Consider the following 23,707-nt stretch of genomic DNA (forward strand, 5'->3'; position numbering starts at 1 on the left):
ACATCATCCACATAGAACACACACCATCCTTCTAAGCTTAAGTGGTGCACAGAGTGATGTATGCCATCTGGACTTAGCTAAATGTCATTCTTATGGAGATGGGAAGCATTTTTCCAGAGACTGATTCCAAGCACAGCCCTATTATCAGGCAGGTCAAGCATTTCCACCTCTCTCTGATCCTGTGTCCACCCATGGCAGTGATCTTTGCTGAATCAGTCTCTGAGAGATACTCAAGCAGTTTGCTGGGAATGCTACAATCACCCAAGCTGCAGCAGAGGGAAAGGGGAATCTTTTTCCCTCTGCAATAAATGTTTTAATAACCAGTAATGGAAGTGGTAAACTGGAATTACATGGTGTCCATTCATGCAGTGTAAAAGAAGCTAATAAAAATATATGGTGATTGCAGCAGATAAAACAGCAGCTAGCAAATAGCACACCTGATGGTATTCTTCCAGCAGAGTTCAGATGCTCCTTTCCTGACAAGGTGATGAAGAGGCAGTGGTTTCTGGCTGCTGTGGCAGCTGAGCAGCTGCAGCCACCTGCTCCTCTGACTTGAAACCATTCCCTTACCTCCCCCCTTGCTGCTTGCACCACAGATGTGCTGCCTGTGGGCAGGGATGCAGGACCAGCTGGTTTGGTATCTGGCCACAGCTTCATTAGAGCCATGGCTGGCATGGGGGAGCAGAGTGGGGCTGCTGGTGAGCTCTGGCCTCTTGCCCTCAGCAGAAATAAGAGGAGGCCAGCAAACCTTTTATGTCAGGCTGACCTTCAGAGGCTACTCCCTACTTCAAAAAGCTCATGGAAGATTATTTTTTCTGTATGTAAGGAGGAAGCCCATATAAATTTGGCTTTTAAAGTCTGTCTGCTTAAATGGAGAGGTGCTTAGAAAAATTGGGCACCCATTTTTAGAGGTATTTGAGAGCCTCAGCTATGGGGAGACTGAGGGCAATCAGGCATCTAAATGGCCTTTCACAACCTAGCCCTGCTCTTGGTGTAGTTACCCAAATAACTTCTGCATATGACAGTAAAACTGTTTTCTCTACAAAGTTGTGTGTCTAGAGTGAGGCTGTCCCATCTCCTCACACTATGAAAATTATGGGAAAAAGAGTGGCAGAAAAAGCTATAAACCAACAAGAAGGTAGGAGACTGCAGATTAGGGGTCAAGCATCACCAGTCAGTGAGGTTAACTCACTGGCAATTAATGGATCAAAAACTGGGTCTGTATTGTGGGCTCCCACTGTGTGTAGTCACTTCTACAATAGAGTGATCTGCTGAGGGGGAGAGAGATTAGTTAAAAATCAGAAAATCGAACTAATAAAAGCTTAGAAAACTCTATAAAAATTAAACTTTTTCCAGCCATTCCTTTCATTTGGGCTTTTCTACATAGGTTTTTCTGCAACAGATGCTTTGATGGCTTAGAAATTTGAATCCTTAATATAAAGCTTAATACAAGTGAGATAGTTCAGCTGAGCAAAGTGGGGATGATGTAGAATATAGAAGGCCCTGGGCCCTTGCATGAAGCCAAGCACAGACTTTTCATAGATTCATCTTTTGAGGATGTCTAGGTTGAGAAGTCTTGTTGTCAAAGGATCAGGATTATCTCAAGACATCTTTCATTCCCATGGGGGATAATGGCTTCCTGCCTGGATGGCAAATGTTCTCATTTCCCATGGAAAGTTATAGGACGAGGTTAAATACCTCCTGTAATTTCACAAAGAAATTTAATATAAGCCTCTAGCTGTCTTTTCTACATATGCCAGACATTTTTTTGTTGTTCTAGAAGCTGATTGCATGGTGCAGCACACCAAGGGTACCTCCTCTAGTGCTTGCCTCTGGACTCTCAGCATTGCTGGAGTAATGTTAACAGACCCCAGGGGAAAAAATAGAACTGTGCTTATTCCCTGCAAGGGAATTTTTTTGGTAATATATATATTATTTTTTTTACAGAAGCAGACAGATTCCAGCTCTTTGTCCTATTACCCAGAGGAGATTTTCTCTTTCTCAGGAGGGGAGAAAATACTGAGATCACAAATAAATAGTGATGAAGCCACTAAACAAAATGGAAATAAAGGGAAAAGTGGGAATCAGATACCATTGATGTGAATGTTAAGAGTTTCTCAGAAAGGGTTGTGTAAGAGAATGAACTAGATTCTGATTATATTTTTTTTTTGTTAAATTAGTGCCAAGAAAATGAAAAAAAAAACCCAAAATGGAGGTTTTTAACACGCCATCAGTGTGCTATGAGGTTTTCTGAACATAATATGACTTTTTCATTTTGTGCTACAAGGCTAAGATAGTGATACTTTATGAAGGCAAAACGCTATCAACAAAAAACCCCCATGCTTTTTCTTTTCTATTTCAAGACCACAAAAAGTCATTGGGCACTAAGGCACAGCCTTATCATATTTCTTGCTGACAAGGAGAGGTCATAAAACATGCAAGTTCTCCTCCTCATTCCTCCTCCTAAAAAGTAAATGAGAGCATGTCTGCTTTGCAGTCCTTGTCACAAGTCTTGGCTTTAAATTAGCTCACTGGGGTCTCCGGAGCATGTGGATGCAGGAGCCTGAAGCCCAAGCATTTCTTCCAGCTTCTTGGGCAGCTTTTGTAGCACCAAGATTCATGTGTCAAATAGAGCACAGCTCAGGGGGCTCTGGAGAGTGACTGGGGACAGAGGGCAGATACATCACACCAGCAGCCACCATGTTCTCAGGAACATGCATGGTGAGAGGGTGGGCTTTCAGATTTCAGGGGCTCTTTTTCCCAAAAGAGAAAGAGAGAAAAAAAATGGAAAGGAGTGTCCTTTGTTCCTGCAGTTCCTCTGCTTCTTTTGAACTTGTGATCAGACTTATTTACATTAATTATTCAGTACACAGTCCCTCAACATATGGGGAGGGGATTACCTGAAACAATGAACCTCTGCTGCAGTTGCTTGGCCTTACCCAAAGGGGAAGGGGGTGCAACTATTGACTTGTGAGGTGTTTTATCTGAGGAGCCAAGGTCCAGCTTACCAAAGGACAGTTTCTTTCACATTTCAAAGGAGATGAAAATTAAAAAAGAACTGACTTCTCATCCAGAGCTAAGTAGATGTGTGTGCAAGGGGTGAATCTCTGCTTTCCCACATCAAAAAATTCAAAGAAAAAAGGTGTATACATATATAGTGTATACATATATACTTCTCTGCTGTAGTAATATAATGCAGTGCATGAATCTGTGCAAGTCTGATTTTTTTTTTCTTTTTTATCCTGTCTCCCTCATTCCCCTTGTCCAAATGAATGTGACAGAAATTACTACAAATACTTCAGTACCATGCCTTCCTTCCTTTCTTTCATTCTTTGTTTTCAATTTTTAGGTGAAGTGATGGGCTTTGACCTTACACTTTATCATGGCAACCAAGAGATTAGCACTTGACATTCCCTTCATTAATAGCTCAAACCAGCTGTAAGAGGAGGGGATAAGTGGTCTGTAGTGGCCTGGTCAGATATAAAGGACTGCAGTGAGAGATAATAACACACCCTTGACATTATTTACTAAAAGTTTTTTGAGTGAGAGGCAGAAAATCCCATGATACCATGAAGGGACAGGGAGGTTTGATCAGCAATGTGGGAGACACTTGGAAGAGTGACAAATGCCAAGAGAAGAGGAGTTCTGTCTTCCCCAGGGTAGCATTTGGCAATAGTTGAAGGTTCTCTGTCATCATTAAGTAATAAATTCTTTACTTTGACAATTACCTGCTGTCTATAGAGGGAGGTTTCAGTGATGGACCAGTTGAAAGGCTGTTGAACACACAACAGGAAACGGCACAGGTATTTATGTCAATGAACTGGAAGGAAAAGAATGCAGCTGATTTATCTTGAGCAGTTCATACAATTTGTCTATCCCTTCATGATGCTGCTACTATCTCTTGGCAATCAACACAGCAGCACAACATGTGAGCACAGATCCATTGTGTCATATTCCTTCTTCGATTCATTGACACAGAACATGTCATAAAATCTGGCTGTCCTCTGCTCTGCCTGTCAGTTCCTGCTCTCAGTGACAGCATATGTCACTTGAGAGAAGCACAAGGACCATGACTGGTGATAGTTTGGGGACACATTATGAAGAGCTGTGTCACTTTGAAGAGATGTTCTTATTGTAGTTTTGAGCATGAATGTCACTGTACTGCTCGGGTGTCGTCTTCTCTACAGGTAAAGAAGTTATCCTGTGCATAGTTGTGGTAAGGGGAGTCCATGGTTTGCAAGTTGGATAATGAGGAATTCAGAGCCTGTCACAATGTCTTGAAGTTATGGGAAATGTCTTAGCCCCCTTGAAAAATCAGGATCTCAGCTGAGATTTGCTTTTCTGTCATTTAAAATTACTGCAAACCTGGAAACTTTTGTTCAGGTCTTCTATAAGGGAACCGTGAGTCCACTAATTTCATCATTTTTACTCCTGAATTTCTTCCTGTGTTCAGCTGCAGGTAGGCCAGTGCAAGGTCTTGGGATTGGATGGGAATTCCACAGTTCAGAGGTCAATCCCTGCCTTTTCTGAGTATAAAGTGTGTGTGACTGAGGTAGAGGGGTTGCAATCTGGTGGAAGCAGGGAGAGCTGACCATTGAGATTTCTAATCAAAAAGACTTGATATTGCATTATAGAAAACGTTGAGCTTTGCAGGCTGGTATGAGGGAGAGTTTTCCTTCTAATGATGAGTCAGCATTATCTCTCACTGATAATAGCCTTTTCGTAATCAAAGAAGGTAAAAATAAAATGCATGTTGTGATTTTTATGCGTGTGCACCAATGAGCGATATAATCAAAACATAATTTTAAATGTAATTTTTTTTTCCTTTTGTTAATTCGAGTTTGATGGCTCCCTCTGTTGCCAAAGCCTAATTTGAAGCAGAGAAAATTCCCTTAAATTGATTTTTAAAAGTGCACTCACATACTCTACATTAATGTTTTCATTCCCTCATGGTGTGCATCAAATAAAAATGATCTCTGTATCTCTAGCTTATTGGAGAGATGGGTATGTGGAGTGTATTAACTGATGAAGTTCCCATTCTGCTCTGGACAGAATTATCATAGTGTAAATGAAATCCTGGCTGTGCTATTGCTCAGCTTTCTCTTCAAAAATACCAGTGCCCCAGTGGCCATCAGTTGCCTTCTCCCACTTTGATCACTTCTGAACTCTTTTCTTAGTTATGGAAGAATTTTATTTTATCTCAGTTTAGAGAGGAAGAAGAGAGACACCAAGGCTCAGTTCCTCAGGGGTGTTTCTATGCCTGACTCCTAGTGAAGCCACAAGGAATTAAGGATATGAACACCTCTGTGGATATTGGTCTGGTGTAGTTTGCTGTTTTTAGCACTACCCAGGCAGTGTGCTTTGTAGGGAAGTCTATACTGGAAGGTTTTTGTAGCATCATATGAGTGTAGGATGTCTTTAGGTCTTGCAAAGTGAGTGAGATGGACAGGAAAATAAAGACAGAGGATGGTTTTTGATGTTTCTATGTCAGGAGTTGAACTGAGGCTCTGCTGAGCAATGTAGGGAATGGTGAGATGGGTCTCTCTCTCTCTCTGCTACATCATCTGTTAAGATCTCTTAATTTCAGAAGCCAAACCCTGCTTCTTGAGAGAATAATGGATTGGTGAAATTCAGAGAAGAATCTACTTTCTTGTGCACTTTTTCACTCCAATCTCTGGAACATATTTTCATGAGATGCAGTGGAACTGCCACAGAAGTCATTGTGCTTCTTGGTAATATTACCTTTTTAAAATTCTACAGCATGGTTAAATCACTATGATATCCCTATGAGTAACATTAGTTCAAAATACAAAGAGGACCTTTCTAACTCACATTCTCTCACTTTTGACGTCAGAAGTTCAAGAGTCAGAAAATTAAAGGGAGACTTTGGTTACAGTGGGGCTTCACAGCTTGAAGAACATGAAAAGCAGACAGATAAACCAGCAGCATGATACAGAAGAAGAGGTGCTTTTGTCTGTGCTGTTAAGATGCTAATATGAATTGTGCAGGGAGATTAAAAATTATCATGATAATGCAGTGGCTTTGCTGCACGGTGGCAGTGACCTTCATAAAATAGACCTTCTGGGAGAAAAAGAATGCAATTTGTCTGTTGGTTTCCCTTTTTCCTTTTTTTTTTTCTTTTTTTGAGCAGGAACATGAGTGTCTCTGTTCCTTTCTGTAATTCACTTACTGAGTGTCAGGATTGTATTGAATTAAGGATATTTCTTTCAAATATAAAATGAGCAAGAAAAGTGTTCTTTGAGTCATGTTCAATGGTGTTGTGCCACAGTCAGAAAAGCTCAGTATGGGAAGGAAAGTTGGCATCTTGCATTCCTGAGGAAAAATGACTTAGTTTTTATCGATTGTGTTTGCTGCTGCCCAGGAAGTTTTGAAAATGAAAATAAACGACTTTGCAAAGCTCTTTGTAATGTGCTGTGAGAAGCCTAATAAAAATAGAAATCAATTAAAGCAGACCAAGCGTAAGAGTTGTAAACCATTGGAGACCTTGGAGTCCCTTTGCCTGGCAGCCTGCTGTATTCTCACACCAAAAGCCTGAGTACCCTTCGAAGACCTGGAATCATGCAAACAATTCTTCTGTCCAAAGCTAGAGCTGGACAAAGTCCAGGGGGAATTAACATTTTATTGTGGTTTTTAAAATTTCATGAACATCAAATGAGGATATCCAGGAATAGGTTTCTGGTTCAAGGATATCCGAGAAAAGCCCAAGTGAAATTCCTTAGGGGAAGTGAGATGTCTCCCAGCTGTTCTGGGGACAGTCTGGCAGCCTGTGGGCTCTGCTTCCTGTCTCATCATTCAGGCAAGAGTCACAAAAGTCAGCAAAGGTTGCTACTAGCCAGAGAGAAATAGTTAACATCATGAAAATGGAAAAGATAGTAGTCCTTTCTCTGCTGTGTCCTTTGCTCTTTATTTCTGTGTGACTGAATGAGCTGAAGCAAATGTAACTTCCTTAAGGGTAAGAATTGCAGAACCAGGGATGAGTTGGGAGCTGTAGTTTAAGGTACTGATGGCTGTAATTTAGGGTATAGATTTGGCATCAGGTGGAGTTTAGGGTTGCATTTATTGGGTGAAGTACCTGGGAGGGTTGTAGGGTACCAAGCATAGGCAGTCACTGGTGGAGTTTGTTAGCAAGCTCCCAGTTAGAGTTTTGACCCGTTACTGGTAGGACAGTCCAGGACTGCCACAGCAAAGCCTGGGGTTCAGAGTGGGCCAGGGATTGTTTTGATACTTCAACAGAGAAGTTGTGATACAGTCATTCTGTGCTGCAGTAGAAGAGGGTTTGGCTGTTGTGGGTGAGAAGCTTGCTCTTCCAGTAAAGCTTGGGACAAGAGAGGAGATTGTGGGTTGCTTTATTTACTGGTTTGTATTTACTTATGAAACCAGAAATGGAAGAATCAGAAGATTAAGAAGAAGGGGAGAAAGAATAAACAAAAAGATCTTGGTTGTCCAGGCTGGAGAGATGGAATTGAGCTGTGTGTCCTGCTCCATGAATTGCTAATATTTTTCATTTAAAAGCATTGTGTAAAATACAGGGTCACACATTGTTCTTCCATAGGTCAATTCATATCAGAGATGAATATTCGTTTTATAGTTTTCCATTAGATACTTGGCTAAATACCACAGATGGGAACACAGGCTTAGAGACCCACACATCAAATAGGACTTCAGTGGTTTGGCTTTTGCTTGTAGAAACAACACAAAACTAAAATTCTCTTAAAGGTGAAATTATAAGATAATGAACATCTTAATATAAATGTTGCTACAATAATGGATAACTCCATAGTGTTGTCTTTGAAGCAACCATACATCACACAATTTATATTTTTCAAAAAGGTAAATGATTGGTGGTTGAAACAAAACTTGTGTAAAAGATGTATAGAATAATCTATTAATTCTAGCATCCAGAATAACTCTGGAGTTTGCATTTTACACATCTCCTACAGTATAATTTAATTTTAATAGAATACTTGGATACTTGAGAAATCAAGCTCCATGATCTGGTTAACAATGATATATGGAAAAGATTAAAGGACTTGGGCATGCTACTAAAACTATCATTGACCTCAGTAAGGGCTCATTCTGGCTTGCAGCAAGGAGGCACTTTTCTCTCTCATGAGATCATACTGGCTTATTGAGGGATTTTTTTAAATTTCTTTTTCTGTTGAACTCAACTTCTATGTAAAACACACATTGCTTCAGCCCCACAGAGCACAGAAATATGTGATTTTACTGGTTCTTTACTACATTAAGAGAGTATTTTAGTGAGTACACAAAACAGATTTTATCATCACTAGCTTGTTAGTTTGGACTTATTTCTTCAGTAAGTAGCAGCATTAGAAAAGTTCAGGCAATTTTTGTAACTTTTGAAATCCCATTATTTAGGGCTCTGATCAGATGTTCTCTCCCCCAAAAAAGCTCTAATGAAATTAGAAATTTCATTAGAAAATGAAATTTCATTAGAAAATGAAATTAGAAATTAGAAAATTAGAAATTTTTAATGAAATTTCTATGAAATACATTTTGAACAAAAGGAGCTGATATATTTCAGATTGTAATAATAGATTGTGGTTGTCATGATAAGTTGTTCTGAGAGTCCTCCTCTCCTCTCTGGGTTGGATTTTTTTTGGTTTTTTTGTTTTGTTTTGAATTTCCCCATGCATACATGAAGCTTTGCTGCTTGGTAATGAGAGTTACCTATGTTGCTCAATGGAGAAAGGACCCTCTCCTAGCCCCCAGGTGCTTTAATTCACACATGAATTCATATAATAATTACTGTATCACAGAAGTGTTTGATGGTAACCTGGCAAGGTAAATTTTACTTTCTAAGCATGCATTACACTTTCTGCATCCTGAGTTTGATAGATGCCTCAGGAGAGTGCAAAATGAAATTGATAAACCCATTTTCTTCCCCCCCTGCTGTACACACTTTTTGTATTCCTCTTACCACTGGCTCTGCAGTGCAGCAAACTCAAAACTCATCTGTCTCTATGTTGTTTCTTTCTTTCACATTGTTGTCAAACAAATTCTTTATGGATTAAACTTTGGTCACCTTATGCTTTTCTTTTTGTACCATTTAGCAACAAATTAGTTAAAAACTAGATTACAGAAAGCAAGACAAAACCTGGGAGTTAGTAAAATGTAATATTAAACAGAATTTCCAATGCTGTATTGCTCCCTGGGGAAATTAAGCACCCTATTACTCCCCTTATCTCAAATTCTCCCTTAGTATTTAGAGTCATAAATTGAATTATATTTCCTGTTGATTTGCTTGGCTGGTTGGTTGGTTGGGTTTTTTTCCCTAAAATATAGCTTAACTTAAAGTTGTAATGGCCTTTTTACAAATGTAAGCAGAATAGCATTTGGTGAGAATTAGGGGACATATCACCAGGCTCTCAAATATCTTTTCCCATTTCTTGAGATAATAATTCTTTGAGAAATAGAGTCATCCTGGCATCATTTAGCACCATCAGCTTTTGCAGATGCCTTCTGCACGGGTATGAACTTTTTGAAAGCTCATGTGTGCATTGCTGCTTGGTTTGGAGGCAGCCAGGCTGCCAGAGCATCACAGTGGAAAAACTGGAGCTGAGCAAGTGCTATGGAGTACCAGGTTCCTGAGATCAGTGATATAATCTGTGGCATTTGGGCATGCCAAAACATTTCACAGATCTGATGGTAACACACTTATGGAATTCATTTATGGAATAAAATTCTAAGCATCAAACCAAGCTTTACTGGTGCCAGGGAAGATATTTCACCTGAGGAGATGATTTGATTTTGTTTTAGTGGATGAATGTGTGTGTACTTGTAACACTCAAATAAAATCCAAGAAATGCTGTTGATTTTATGGTTTCTGTCACTATTGGGAATGGATCTTTAATTATGACTTGAATTATAGTAGCAAGTAAGGGCCCCTGTGAGAATTCCCAGTCCCACTGTGCCAGGTGCTATAAAAACATCTCACAGCAGCTGAATGAACCAAACTGATGGTGGGAAGTGAAGATTAATAAGATGACATTAAATGAAGACTGTCATGATTCTTGGTTAGAAGTATCTCCATGTATATCATGCATTGTACACATGGGCAACACTGCCATCTCCTTTCTCCTGAGCATCAGTCAGAAGATGGCCATGACCTTGGGTGACAACAGTCCAGCTAATTTTTACAGTTTGAATTATTTTTTGCCTTGAGAATCAGCTCCTGTCAGGATCCCAGAATCTACATTCCCAACTTCTTATTTTGGAAATTCCACATATTTACTTGGTCCCTAAGCACTAGGAATAATTTGGGAATGCTTCAAATGGCAGTACTGCTTATGTATACATTGGAAGGGGGTGGGAGGGTGTTGCAGTGTGCTTACTATAGTTGTGTACAAAACTCATGTGAGATGCCAATTCAAAATATAGAGAAGCTAAATTAATCTTTTAGTGCTGCTAAGTCTGGAGGGGATCCAGAACTGTTTCATCATAATGCTCATAAAAATGATTGGAAGTTGTTAAATATCCATTTATGCAATACAGCACACCTAGGAATCCCAGATATTACTGTATTTATATCTTTTTACAAATATTTTTACAATTTTCAGTAGCACAGGCTGGCTTTGTGCCAGTGGAGCCAACAGTCCTGGGTCAGTCAGTGCAAGCTGAGGAGTTTGTGCCTTCTACTCTAAAACTGTGGAAGCCCCAACATCTGTTAAAGGTAACAGATGTGAGGTGCAGGTGATATTCATTTTCTCCCATTGTCTATGTAATAGAAAGATGAAAGACTTAGAAAGACTGAATAGAAAGACTGGAAGCTCTATCAAGGCATAAAACATGCAAGGTTTTTTTTACAAAGGGCTGAGTGTTACAGGTACAGCCTTTCCCTCCTTCACTCTCAAACACTCCATGAATGCCCAACCTCAAACATTTGCACCTGTGCATTTAGCAGAAAATAGTGAGAGGAGATGGATCTACAGGGATAAGAATTGACTTTAGGGCACTATTAGAGGAACCTTCCAGAAATGCAGAGGCAGGATAGTGTGTTCAGTTGTGTGCAGGGGAAAAAACTTTCTCCCAGTTCTGGGGAGTAGGCAGCAAAGATGTTACCTGGTATTAAGTCAATGCTCACTATTAGTAAAAATGTTTATTATCAACAGAATATGAAATCATAACATAGTTGTCTTTCATCATCCTGACAGATGGGATGGTTTTGTCCTCCTGAATCTTTCTGTTGGGTTCTTTCAGGAAAGCCCACACATGTGCCATGCATCATATGTAAAACCAAACCAAGTTTTTACTCCTCTCACTTAAGCATCACCATCAGAACAACTGAGTTTCCTTTGGCTTCAGGCTTAAGCTCCCTGCAGCCATTTGCAAACCAATTGCTATTCAGCATCAGACTTCAGCGGGAACACAGCTCAGGGTGGTCTCCAGCAGCAGAGCAGAGGGAGGCAAAAGGAGGGAGGAGAATGAAAGAAAATGAATTAGAAAAAGCCCAAATAAAAGTAACTCAGCTTGAAGTCAGAGATGAGAAGGATGCAGTTACATGCTTTATTTTTGTTTATCTATATTATGATTCTGTCTAAGTTCTTTAGCAACTGAGGTTTCCACTGTGCCAGGCAGGGTGCTGAAATTATTCCTGCACACAAAGAGCCTCCATCTTCTGTTTAAGGCAGGAACAGGAGAGTGGCAGAGAATCCAGACAGGCAGTGGAGAGTGATGAGACAGTAAGGCAGTATTGATCAGCAGTATAACCAGAGGTCTCAGCAAACCTCCTGCTGTAGGCACTGCAAAGCATCTAGTGTACTGCCATCATCTCTGCAATTAATATTTCTTTTTTTTTGCAACACAAGATTAATAATCTAACTATGCACTACCCACTCTTTATCTCATTTGTTGTTCTTCTTAGCAGTTATAATCTGCTGAAATTTCATTTTATAAAGAACTAAGTAACAGATTATTTTTTCCGTTGAATGTTATAGGAGATTTTGCCAGGGACAGCAGTGTTCACCTACCTTAGTTTCTCACCAGAGTTTTTATTCTGAGCTGTGTTCTGAAACTGGTGAGCTGAGTTTCCAGAGGCATTTCAGTCATTGTTATGTGATCAGGCAAAAGTTTTATTTCTGAACAAGGTAGCCAGACATGAGGATATAGTGCACATCTCTTGGTTAACTATGGATTGAAAAGCTTGCTAGAAGATTTTTCATTTACTGTGTTTGTGAGTGTGTAATGTGTCAGGCTATTTAGTTAAACTTTAGAAGCATCTTAAAAAAAACCCCACAAGAAACAGAGCTTGCAAGAATGGCTCATATGGAATATGAAACCCTGCTGTAAATCCCATCCTGCCACCTCTGAATCCAATAAGGTTCCTTGCACCTGCTTTTGTTTCTTGGGGTTTTGTTTCTTTGTTGTTGTTTTTTGGTTGGCGGGTTTTGTTTGGGATTTTTTGTTATTTTTATTTTATTTCTGATTTGCATTGGTGCAACACCTCAGTCTCCCCTCTGTATCCATGGCCCAGTGCCAGCTGCTTCAGCAAGGGCCCTCCCACATAGCACGTGTTTGGAATGTATATTATATATAAAGGTATATATATATACCTTTGATTCAATTGCACGAAGTGGCAACTCCATGTTTAAAGGACAAAGAGTCCCAGCATGACTCTGCCTCCATTGATCCTTCAGAAATTTTGGTCCAGCTTTTATTAAATAATAAAAATACTTGACAAGTGATGTCTGTATTGTCCTCCTTTCATTTAGTAATATAGACATTGAAAAAAAAAATGTTTTAAGAAGCTATCATATTATTTGTGTAAGGCCACTGTGCTGGCAGACTTTTGGCAGGTTTCAAATAAACATGCCAGAAATAATTTTGTTGACAGCCTCTTGGACTGGAGCACATCCAGCCTTCATCCATTACATGTCAGCACAGTGATTCTTCCACAGGCAGGAAAATATGTCATCACAGGTCTGTATTTTAAAGTCTTAAAATACTGTCTGAGCTTATGGCTTCAAAGTCAACTTCACAGGTGGGTAGCACCACTTTTCAGTCATAAATGAAGATGAAAGTGATAACATTTACAGTTTTTAATACGCAGCATAAATGAAGTGTGCTTATGATAAAACCTGTGGTAACATCTGGTTTAGTTTCCTAATCCAAAACCAATTAAGGTTCTATGTAAGAGAAAGAAGGAGGTAAAAAAAAAAAAACAGCAAAGGAAAAAAGGGAAAAAGCAAGGCTGAAGGGCTTTAGCTTGCTTGTAGAGGTCATGCTGGTGTTGTGTTAATTCTTCATGAGAAGCAGAGAGCAAGTGGTTCCTACTGATGAGTGACTTGAGCTTAGTGTTTCCTTTTATGCTGTTTTCAGTAGAATCATTTCCTCAGAGCCAAAAATTGTGCATGCTTGGTTTATTTCCATTTGTGTAACAGGCTCAGATCTCAGTACTAAAACCAAAGTGGTATCTTTAGGATTAACAGCCCTGGTTCATGAAGGGTATCTCTGTGTTCACATCTGCAAGCTGGGAACTTCCAGGAACTGCCAAATTACAGCTTTGTGCTTTGTGTTGGAAACAAACCCTTTGAGGTGCCACTTCAAAAATGTTATTTGTGTGCTTGGATCTGTACCTGCCTAGAGCTTAATTAAACACCTTGCTGGCTTCAGTCCCAAGCTCAGGGCCTCTCCTGAGCCATGTGAATAGGCAGCTCTTGTCAGCTTGTGAGAGCTCCTGCTGAAAGGCTGGGAGTTTGCAGCCAAGGACAAGGGCTGTCCTGGACCAGTGGTGAGGCTGTAATATCCTGGAAGTAAAGCTGGTGAAGGGACACAGCAACATCCCCCTGGGATTAACTGATATGCAGACAGGCAAGATCTAAGTCAGTGATGCCAGCAGATGTAGGGTACCATGTGTGTGCACCTGATTTACTGTAATGATTCCATTGAAAAGAGTCTTCAAATGATGGAAGAAAAAGGCTCTCCAAGCCTGTGCTGAATAAAGCTGTTTACCTTTCTTTGAAATGTTCTTTATCTCTTGCTTTTTATCAGGGGAAATTTCCTGATGGAGCTTTGAGAATAAAATTAAAATCTTCCTTTCTGCTTCTTTGCAGTGTATTAACCCCCAAAGTTTTTTTATGAAGAGTTTTCCTCTTCTTGATACAGTAGAAATTCCCAGTCTTCATTGCTGTGATATTGTTCAAATATTGATTGCATGACTGAAGGATTAGTGTGATTATGATATGAGAATGGTTTCAGTGGAAATATTGGTAATGTGAAAGCTAAAACACGTGCAGATTTTCTGTCAGCCTGGGACTCATGAATGGGAAAACCTCCCTTTAAGCAAGGTTTTCTGAAGCTTTTGAACTACATCCAGGTTTTTTGATATTATTCAAGTGCATGAATTTTATTTTTTTTTTTCAATTTTAAAACTTTTGAGAATTCGAGGGAAACAGAGCTATTAGATGATATTTTTAAGGCATCTGTTGCCATCAGTCCTGTAGTGCTGCCTGCATCTTGTCTCTGTCCTTAGACAGAGCTTGGCTGGGTAGAAGCCCTGTGGTTTCTCAGCTGCTGCTCCCCAGTTCTCCTGTCATCCCTCTTGGTCCCACTGTGCCCTGCTGTGAAAGGAAGAATATTTTTGCCACTCACTAATGAGCCCTGGAATATTTTCCTGGCTTTATTTCTCAATTTCTGTGTGATCCTGGGAAAGTCATAGACTCTCTTTTGAGCCTATTTGCTTCACCTGAAAATTGGGGGCCAAAACAGTTTCCTAAAAAAGGTGTTATAACATAATATTAATTAACATTTTTATTCATGCTTAGGGTGAAGACACTATAAAAATGCAAATCTTTCTGTCCTTTCTGTTTACTTGTTGACAAAATCATATTTCTCAAGGCTCCTGACCTACTTTTCAGATTTTTCTCCACTAATAATAATAATAAATAAAGAAATAAAAGCAAATAATAATAAACTATAAAGTAACATTCTTCTAAATATTTTCATTTCAAATAGAAAGCCAAGTGCAAATGTGGGGAATGCAAGGAGGGGAGAGGGTGCTAATCTCTCCCCTCTTTTCTAGAAGGAAAAGAAACATCATGTCTTTTCCAGAACTAAAATAAATAATGAAATACAGATCCTGCTTCAGATTTTTGATGCCTCAAATGTGTCTTTCAATTGCAAATTTATAGCTTTTTTGAGGAATAGACCCCAAACATATAGGAAGAGAGTTTCAACAGTATCTTTTTTGTGTGAAATAGATTCTTGATATTAAATATAACATGCTTTTTTTAATGCTTTTTTATTTTATTAATAAAATATGCTTTTTTCAAAATCAGAATATATTCCAGAGTTTTCTGAAGTCAACTGTGAGGTTTTCCCAACCTCACTGTTCAGGTCATGTTACTGTGTATAAATATAATTACAGGAAGGGAAACAAATTCTGTGTATTACAGAAGAATTAATCTCTTATTAAGGTTTTGGTGTCCTGAAAAACAAAAACCAAAGCAAAATTAACAACAACAACAAAAAAATCCACACACACAAACAAAAACCAAAACAAACCCTAGAAGAATCTATTAAAGAATTACCAACATGTTTGATTTCCACCCAGCAGCCTTCATAGTAAAGGAAATGAGGCAAAACCTCTAAATTGGTGAGGTCAAGAAGGAGGAGGAGCATCCAGAGTTGTTCTGGCTGTGAGAGCAGATTTCTTGAGTGAATTCAGCATTCCAGGGAAGTGGAGAGCACTGGTGTTTCACACAGTTCTTGGGAGGAAATCACATTTAATGCACAACACTAAGGGGAATCCAGGAAAAAAATGTGAAAGGAATAAACTGAAATAAATATTTAAGATCTTGTGAATGTGAACACAGCACTTCATAAAAAAAACTCAGTCGTGGGAGCAGGGGTGCTGAATACATCATAGACAGAACATATGGTACAGCCACAGTCAGAGCTCATCAGTGAGCAGCGATAGGGCTTTTATTCTGAAGTTTTAAGGGTGAGATTAAATTTAATGGCTATGATTTAATCTATATGTAGACGTGAGTCCTGTCTTCATTCCTTAGACTTTCCAGCCTAGAAATGCATCAGGGTGGCCTGAGGGGATGTGAGCTTTTCTGGGAAGGCAGAAAAATTCCCTGTGGGGTTATCCTTATTGATTTTATCTCCATACATGCCTCTGTGGATTATTTATCTTCCTGTATTCTTCTCTGGCATTTTATGATAAAAGTCTCTTGACAGTAACTGTAAAGGTCATTATTCCCAGATTTAATAAGTTTTGGTAGGGAACTGGCTCTTGATAAGTGAGTTTGGTTGGGGGCTGGTGCCCTCATGGTGCCCATGGATGCTGCCCATGTGCAAAGAAGTGCTAGGGAGTGTGTGTGTCACTACCAAGCATCCTATAGCTGCACTGCAATTTATTTATTGTATAATATGACCTGGGAAGGATTCAGTTGCAATCACAACTGAATTATAATGGGATGAATTGGTTTTGGCTTATGAACTTTACCCACCAGGGTTGCCGGGGGCATGGTGTAGTTCTGCGGGCATAATTGTTTGCATTCTGATGTTTGTTTCCTTGTCTAAGAGCCTTCTCTAAATGTTCATTTTCCTTTGGTCTTTCTAGGAGCTGGTGGGGAGTAATCCTCCTCAAAGGAACTGGAAAGGAATTGCCATTGCCTTACTTGTTATTCTTGTTATCTGTTCCCTGATTGTCACCTCCGTTATACTCCTGACTCCAGGTATTTATAACCTTTAACTCACTTCCATTCTGGTTTTCTTCTGTAATTTTACACTTCCAGGGGTACAGGGGTTGCAAACTGACTGCAAAGTCAGCATCAAGGGAATTGTTCTTTAGCTTGATGTGACTCTGAGTTCAAAGCTATTCTTAAGTAGATTGGTTTAGAGTTTTACATTTCAATCCAAAGATCAGGACTGCTGAGCTGAAGGTACAAGAGTGAAACTTGGTTACCTACACATAGATGGGGACTGTCAATTTAGGTTTGAGCCTATGAGAGACATCTACACCAGGCAGGACATGGAAATTCTGAAGTTCAGGTCCACATGCTATTTGGGTAGCATATTAGATTTAGACACCTTAGATAGATGCTTAGGCATCTAAATCCCATCTCATTTGGGTGCACTGAGTTTTAAATCACAGCCTTTCAGGTTTACAAAAGAATTCCAGTGATGCTGTGCAAGATAGCACTTCATTTAACCATAGTAAATAATAAATAACTTTGAACTAAGGGATTCTTGAGGTTAATCCCCTTACCAAGTTTCAGCAAAGTTCTGTGCACATAACTTCTGTAAATCACTTCTCCTACAGTAGCTGCTGAGGTTGTAGGCTTGAATTTTAATGTGATATCATTATGATTATTGATCATTATATATTTATACAGCCCTGTTAATTACCATAACTACTTGTGGAGTAGAAATAATGTGCTTTCATGGCTCTGAAAAGCTTGTGATCTGAATGCAAAAAGACAAACAAGAGATGAGACATAAAAGAGAGAATTTGATGTCAGGAAAGGGTTAAGAGCTGCAAAACATCCAAGGCAGAAAAAACCAAGAAGAGAGCAGAGGGACATAGAGAAGAAAAAGGGCTCCCTCTTGGATCAGTACATGAGTGATTCAAGGGGACAGCAAGACACAGAACACAGAGCTGAGGAGAAGAGTGGAGGAAAGGAGGAAATGAAACCACAGGAACCAATGGAAAAGCACAGGGGGGTTAAAGTGCAAAAATGAGATGAAAGTTGTGGGGCAGAAATTTCTTGCTCATAGTGTGTGAACTGGCAGGAGTTCAGCAGATCTGGGGTTACCTTCCCTGATACAATTCTTATTCCTCAGTCCTGCTGCATGGTAGCTTGGAAACAGTGATAAATCAAGAAATGCACTAAGTTAACTTGAAAATGAGTGAAACAGTCATTATTTTGGATTACATATAGTCATGCCATGTTCAGTTTATTTCACGCTAGCCTGAAGTTTTCTATGTAAATAGCACATGCCAGAGTAATTAAGCAATTAAATCAATTAATGCTAAACATAATTAAGGATCATTTTTTAAATTAGTTTTGCTAAGGTTCAGATTTAACAACTTTGGACAGTGCAGTTCATTTCTGAGATGTTTAGGGGCTATGGACTGTACTCTCATCAGGCACCACTTACTTGCAGTGATAATTCCACCCATTACCCATAAGGTGAGGCAACGTCACCTTCTGTTCTGCAGTGATGCAGTCCCAGACTTTGGAAAATCCACACAGAAGTCCAGATTCTTAAACCCACACTGAGTTTCAAGAAGCTGTCAGTGGCTCAGACTGCTTAGATAAGACCATGGGTGGCACTTCCATCAAAGAACAAGGATAGAGGGATCCATATAGAGAGATGCATGGGAAGAAACATGAACATACCTGTGCAGACCTAAATACAGTTGTCACATCTCTTTACTTCTACAAAACCACCCAAAATAATGATTTCTTTATAAGGATAGTCAATGATATCTGGTGAGGATTTAGCAGCTCTGGTTGCAGTTCTGGGTTCCACTGTAGACCTCATTCAAGATTTCTCCTGTACCCTACTCCCACTTCTCCATAGAGAAAATCACATATAAAACCTACTAATAGCTATCATTACTATAGATACCACAGTGCTGTTATCCAGGTAAGTGCCTGGACAGAAAGCTGTACTGAGCACTGAGATGCTGTAGTTAATGTTCTCTAATTTAGGAAAACACAAGTAAATAAGGGTTATTATATTGACCTTGAATGTTACAGAACGTGAGATGGAAATGTGAAATACCCACATTCAGTTATAAATAAAATTCACAGGTGTATTTGTGTGTTTGTATTTGTATATGCAGACACAAAGACATTATCAGGTGGGAATAGGTATGCACATACATGGACACACAGAAATCACACAGTTATAGGTAGGTACTTAGCAACAGCTCCAAACAGCACCATTGAGAGAGTCTCTGCATAAAACTTAGAAATATACAAAGCCATTTTCTATGCTAAAATTTCCACTCCTATTTTTTGAGCTTTCTAATTACCTGATTTGCTGGTAAACTGGGTTTGGATTATTTTTTCCCCTGCTGGTATTTCAGAATTGTGTCCTACATGCAAATACAAAACCTCTGGGCTCAGTATCGCTTCTGGTTGTATTATAGATCCAGACTGCTTCATGGTGAGACTCTGCCAAGGGTAAAATCAGGTAGCTGAAGTTGCTGCTGTGGCTTGGCAGCAGACAAGTTTAGTTTTCTCTTGGGCCACTGGCCCTGGAGCTTGTTAGGAAGCTGCTCTATGGCACAGGGTAACAGGAGGTTCATTTCACAGGCAGTTCCCACCAGCCAGTGCTAAGTGAGACATTGAGTCTGGCTTGACAAATGTAGAAAGTGCTACATTGCTAATTCTGACGTTGCTAATACTTCCCAGTAAGGCAGGAATGCAGAAGATGGAAGAGCAAGTCCAAAAGGAGAACCAGAGTCTGCATTTTCCTGCCATAAAATAGTTTACTGGAAGAAGAAATATTTATCCTTTTAGCCAAAAGGAAATGTAAGTGATGGGTATTTAAAGAGTACAGGAGGGGACAGTAGGACAGCCAAGGAAGGAGGTGAAGCCATTTTGTGGATGTTAATGGGAAGCTGCTGCCAAATGTATTGATGGCATCAGGAGAAAAAGCAAACAAAAAACCCTCTTCACTGGAAATGTCTCAAGTAGGTGATGCTGTCTGGCATGGGCACAGCAAATGTCTGAGAATGCTTCAAATGCTGTTGTACTACTACAAATAACCTTTTGATTTTACCTTTGAATTCCTGTCTTACTGATCTCTATCTTGGCCCTTTTCTTGGCCTGTTTTGTAGGGCAGTACCAGGGCATCCAAAGCAGAGATGCTCTACAACCAGTGCTAAACATCATGTAATACCTACAGAGAGTGATTTGGAACATAAATGGGTTAGACTGCATTATACAGCCTTGTAGGCAGTGTCCAGGCAAAAAAAAGTGGTTAACTGGACCCAGAACTTGTATGATGATGGTGGTGTTTCCCAGGACTGTGAAAGCTGGCATAGTCTGTTGCAAAAGCAAGAGTGGTAGCATGGGAAATGGGAAAGGTTTGCTTAGCATAACAGGTGGTGATTAAGGTATTTAATCATTAAAAAAAAGAGGATTCAGATATTTCTTCAAGATTCTTTTGCAAATCAGCCCAACCATTTAAAGAGGGTTTTAACTCTTGATCCAACTGCAAAAAAGGTTTGGGTCTGGGTTTTTCAGAGTCAGGTCTCTCACCCTGCTGTGGGATTAGCTCATGAACTGTGAGCTGCATTCTTTGCATTCAGCAGACATTTTAATTACAGAAACAATGCTTCATTGCTAGCTAACAGGTCTGATTTTATAAAATCTTAACAAAATTTCAGCATTTCTATGATTTTTATATCCTTTGTATTCCAGAATAACATTCTCAAAGAAGCAGGTGCAAGTTTGTATTCATTCGCCCAATCGCCTGCTCTGAGGGATTCTGTTTTCATGTGTGTCCAAGTCCTGCCTCTCCACCTGCCTTCAAAAGATGTTGAAGCTATCTATAAAAAAGAGGAAAATGCGGGACTGAGCCTTTGGCAGTTGCTCACTTGTCACAGCAAATGGCACTTGGGTGGGTCCCATCCTAGAGATGGTGTTTGTGTGTTTAATATCAAGACACATGAGGATTCATAAACATGTGCAGAAACACACAGACCACACCTATCAAAACTGGAGAGAGGACCTAATCCTACAGAGATTTTGATTAAAAAAAACCTTCCCTCAATTCTTTTAGACATTGTGCTTAGGGAAAGGCTGTTTTCTAGTCCCCTCTGTTTGGAAATGAAAGAAAACAAAGACTTTTTGCACATCTGTTCCTGATATTTAAAGCTTTCTGGAGATAGGCATTAAGTTTACTCCTTTCAAATCTGACCTTTACCTGTAAAAAAGAAAGTACATCCAACTCCACATTTAAATTTTTATAAAAATTCATAGGAAGAACCTTTCCAGAGATGGTGCTGAGGGAGTTACTGTGCAGCTTTAATTCACAGCATGCTGTCAGACAGCTGAAGGCAACACCTGGGAAGCTTAGTATGGCATTTACTCAGGAACAGCAAGGAAATATCCTGTGACCAGCTGTGCAGGAGAGTAATTTGTTTGTTCACAAACATTATATATAAATTTATATTATATACAATTAAGATAAAGTGGGATTTTAAAGAAGGGAGAGCAGACTGCCTGTTTGTCTTGTCTGGCCGCTGCCTTTGATCAGGTTATGTCCAAAAATATCTTAATCTTGGTTTGGAACATATCTTGATCTTTTTGTTTTATGTCTGGACTCAACAACTACAATCAAGAGGTGTCTATGAATTTCTGGATGGTCCTTTTCTAACATGGACAATGGGAAGGGGCTTATTTGTGACAGAAAGCTTCTTGTGAATAGTTTCTAAATGAGCTATGGCACTATTCACAGTTGCTGTACCTTCAGATACATTTCAAAGTTGAAATAATGGCATTTCATTTTTGCATGTTTTCCAGTTGAAGATAACAGCTTGTCTCAGAAGAAGAAGATAACAGTGGAAGATCTCTTCAGTGATGATTTCAAAATTCATGACCCAGAGGCTAAATGGATAACTGGTAAGTGAGCCAGAAATATGTTGCAGTCTCTGCTTTGCTTCCTCACCTTCTGTGAGTCTCATTTTATATTTTTCTTTATTGATCCTGTTCTTTAGTTTGTTCCTGAAATGACATAATCAAGGAATGACTGAGCTTAGGGACCTCAGGAGATTGTCTTGTCCCAGGCAGGGTCAGCTAGAGCTGCTTGCCCAGAGCCGTACCCAAAAATTAAATCCTCAAATTCCTATTCCAACTTTTCTCCTGATAAATATGCAAACCCCATTTCTCTGTTATTGTAATTTCATATTTAGTGCCCTTCAGTGAGCTCATAGCTAGGCATTGAAAACAGCAGCCTTTGTCCCAAACTTCTTCCAGCTTTCAGTAGGTGATGTGGTATGTGGCTGGAAGAAGGTGTGAAAGCACTATCACTGCCACTGTTTTAAAATAAACAAAACTCCAGGTTTACATTCCCTCATCAACATTTTCTTTCCAGTAGAGAGGTGAAGCATTGCTAAGCAACAGGCAAACAGTGGTCCAGAAGCAGCTGGGCTGAGGCTTGGACAGAAGCCATGTGTTCTTTTTGTCCTCTGCTGCCTTATGTTTTCTAGTCAGGGAAAACCAAACAATACTTGAATTAATGCATGTAGTATTTGCTGGAGTGAAGCTGTTTTGGAGGATGTAGATTCCATCTCTTGCTGGAAATTGCTGAAGTCTGAACAAGCTTTGGTGGGAATAAAATGATTTGTGGCGTGCTGTTCATGTAGGTTCTGGTTCAACTTCTGTTGTCACTGAAGTTATTAGTTTTTCTTCTGAATTTAATGGGGAACTGGATCAAATTTTTCCTCGTGTTTGGCTTCCCTGGTATGTTATGCCCATTGGGAACAATTCTAATACCTGTAATGAAAAGAGAAGGGTAGTGCTGAACTAACACATCCCCAGTCCCTCTCAGCACAGCTGTTTCTGACTTCTCCCACTAATTCATCCCAGGGGAAAGCAATTGCTGATGATGGCACCTTCACAAGCACACCTGCCAAGGGGCTAGAGCTCTTTTTTAAGTTGCCCACTGTGAGGGAATGGTGATGCCCATATCTGCTTTCTGGGAGTAATGATCACAGAAATATTAGCTGGAATGCATTTCAGAATTATTTGTCTAGTGGTTTTCTTTAGCACCATATCCCTAATGAAGGAGGAAATGCTTTATTGAGGCCTTTTGTGCTGGGTTTTTTTTTATTTCCTAGAGTACAAGGGAATGATAATGAATGAAATAAAGTTTTGCAGGAACAGGGAATGAAATGATACCAAAGAGCTAGGTATATTATCCCCTTTCTGATGAGCATACTTTTATATATCTGTAAGGCATATTTTTCCACAAAACTGCAGTCATCTGTGAAAAAACTGTGTTTCCCATGCTTTTCAAATTATGGTCACATAGTGGTGCCATGTAAACTTTCATTAAGGCTCCCATTTTCAGTCATTTAAAATCCATCTCTCTTCCCCCATGTATTCACATTGACTCCATCTCAGTTCAGTATCAGTCCTGCCAGAACTGAAATTACTAAAATAATTTTTCTGTAAAAGACAAAGCACGAAGTAGTATTGTGCAAACATGCATAGAGAATTTAGGAGGAATTGTTCTGTTGCTGTGTTACTAACAGCACTGATACTGATTTTAATATGTACACAGAAATGTTATTAATAGATATTCTGTAGATTTACCCAAGGATGACTTTGCATTTAAGGACAAAATGCTATTCTGCAATGTCATTCATCCAAGGACCCAAAGCCATTTTACAACATTAATTACTTTTCTGCATTATGGTTGTTTTTCATAGATTTCTCTAGCTGGTTAAATGGTGAAATCTTGATGAAGGTCCCTGATAAGCAAGATAAAAAAACTGTAGTATGTTGCCACACTGCTATTGGTCTTTATCCTCAGTTTTTAAAATGCAAATAAAAGACTTTGAAAATGACAAAGCCAAGCTACTAAAACACAGCACAACAAAAATTGCATATTTAAAAATTGCATCTTTATAATCTTGTCAGCTCACAAAATGGGTTGGTGTTTTGTGGGGAATCCACATAATTGTTTGAATACA

General features: G+C 39.4%; 1 protein-coding gene across 2 annotated transcripts in view; it reads left to right on the forward strand.

Moving 5' to 3' along the window:
• The window catches only part of DPP6 (dipeptidyl peptidase like 6), a 387,177-nt gene that overhangs the window by 210,668 nt on the left and 152,802 nt on the right, over positions 1 to 23,707 (forward strand). For both annotated transcript variants that reach the window (XM_030444556.1, XM_030444557.1), the window contains exons 2-3: positions 16,610 to 16,724; positions 21,534 to 21,632. In XM_030444556.1, the coding sequence (XP_030300416.1) occupies positions 16,610 to 16,724; positions 21,534 to 21,632 (214 nt within the window). The remainder of the gene's footprint in view (positions 1 to 16,609; positions 16,725 to 21,533; positions 21,633 to 23,707) is intronic.

Source organism: Calypte anna, chromosome 2, assembly GCF_003957555.1.
Source record: "Calypte anna isolate BGI_N300 chromosome 2, bCalAnn1_v1.p, whole genome shotgun sequence".
In the NCBI taxonomy this organism is placed as follows: domain Eukaryota; kingdom Metazoa; phylum Chordata; class Aves; order Apodiformes; family Trochilidae; genus Calypte; species Calypte anna.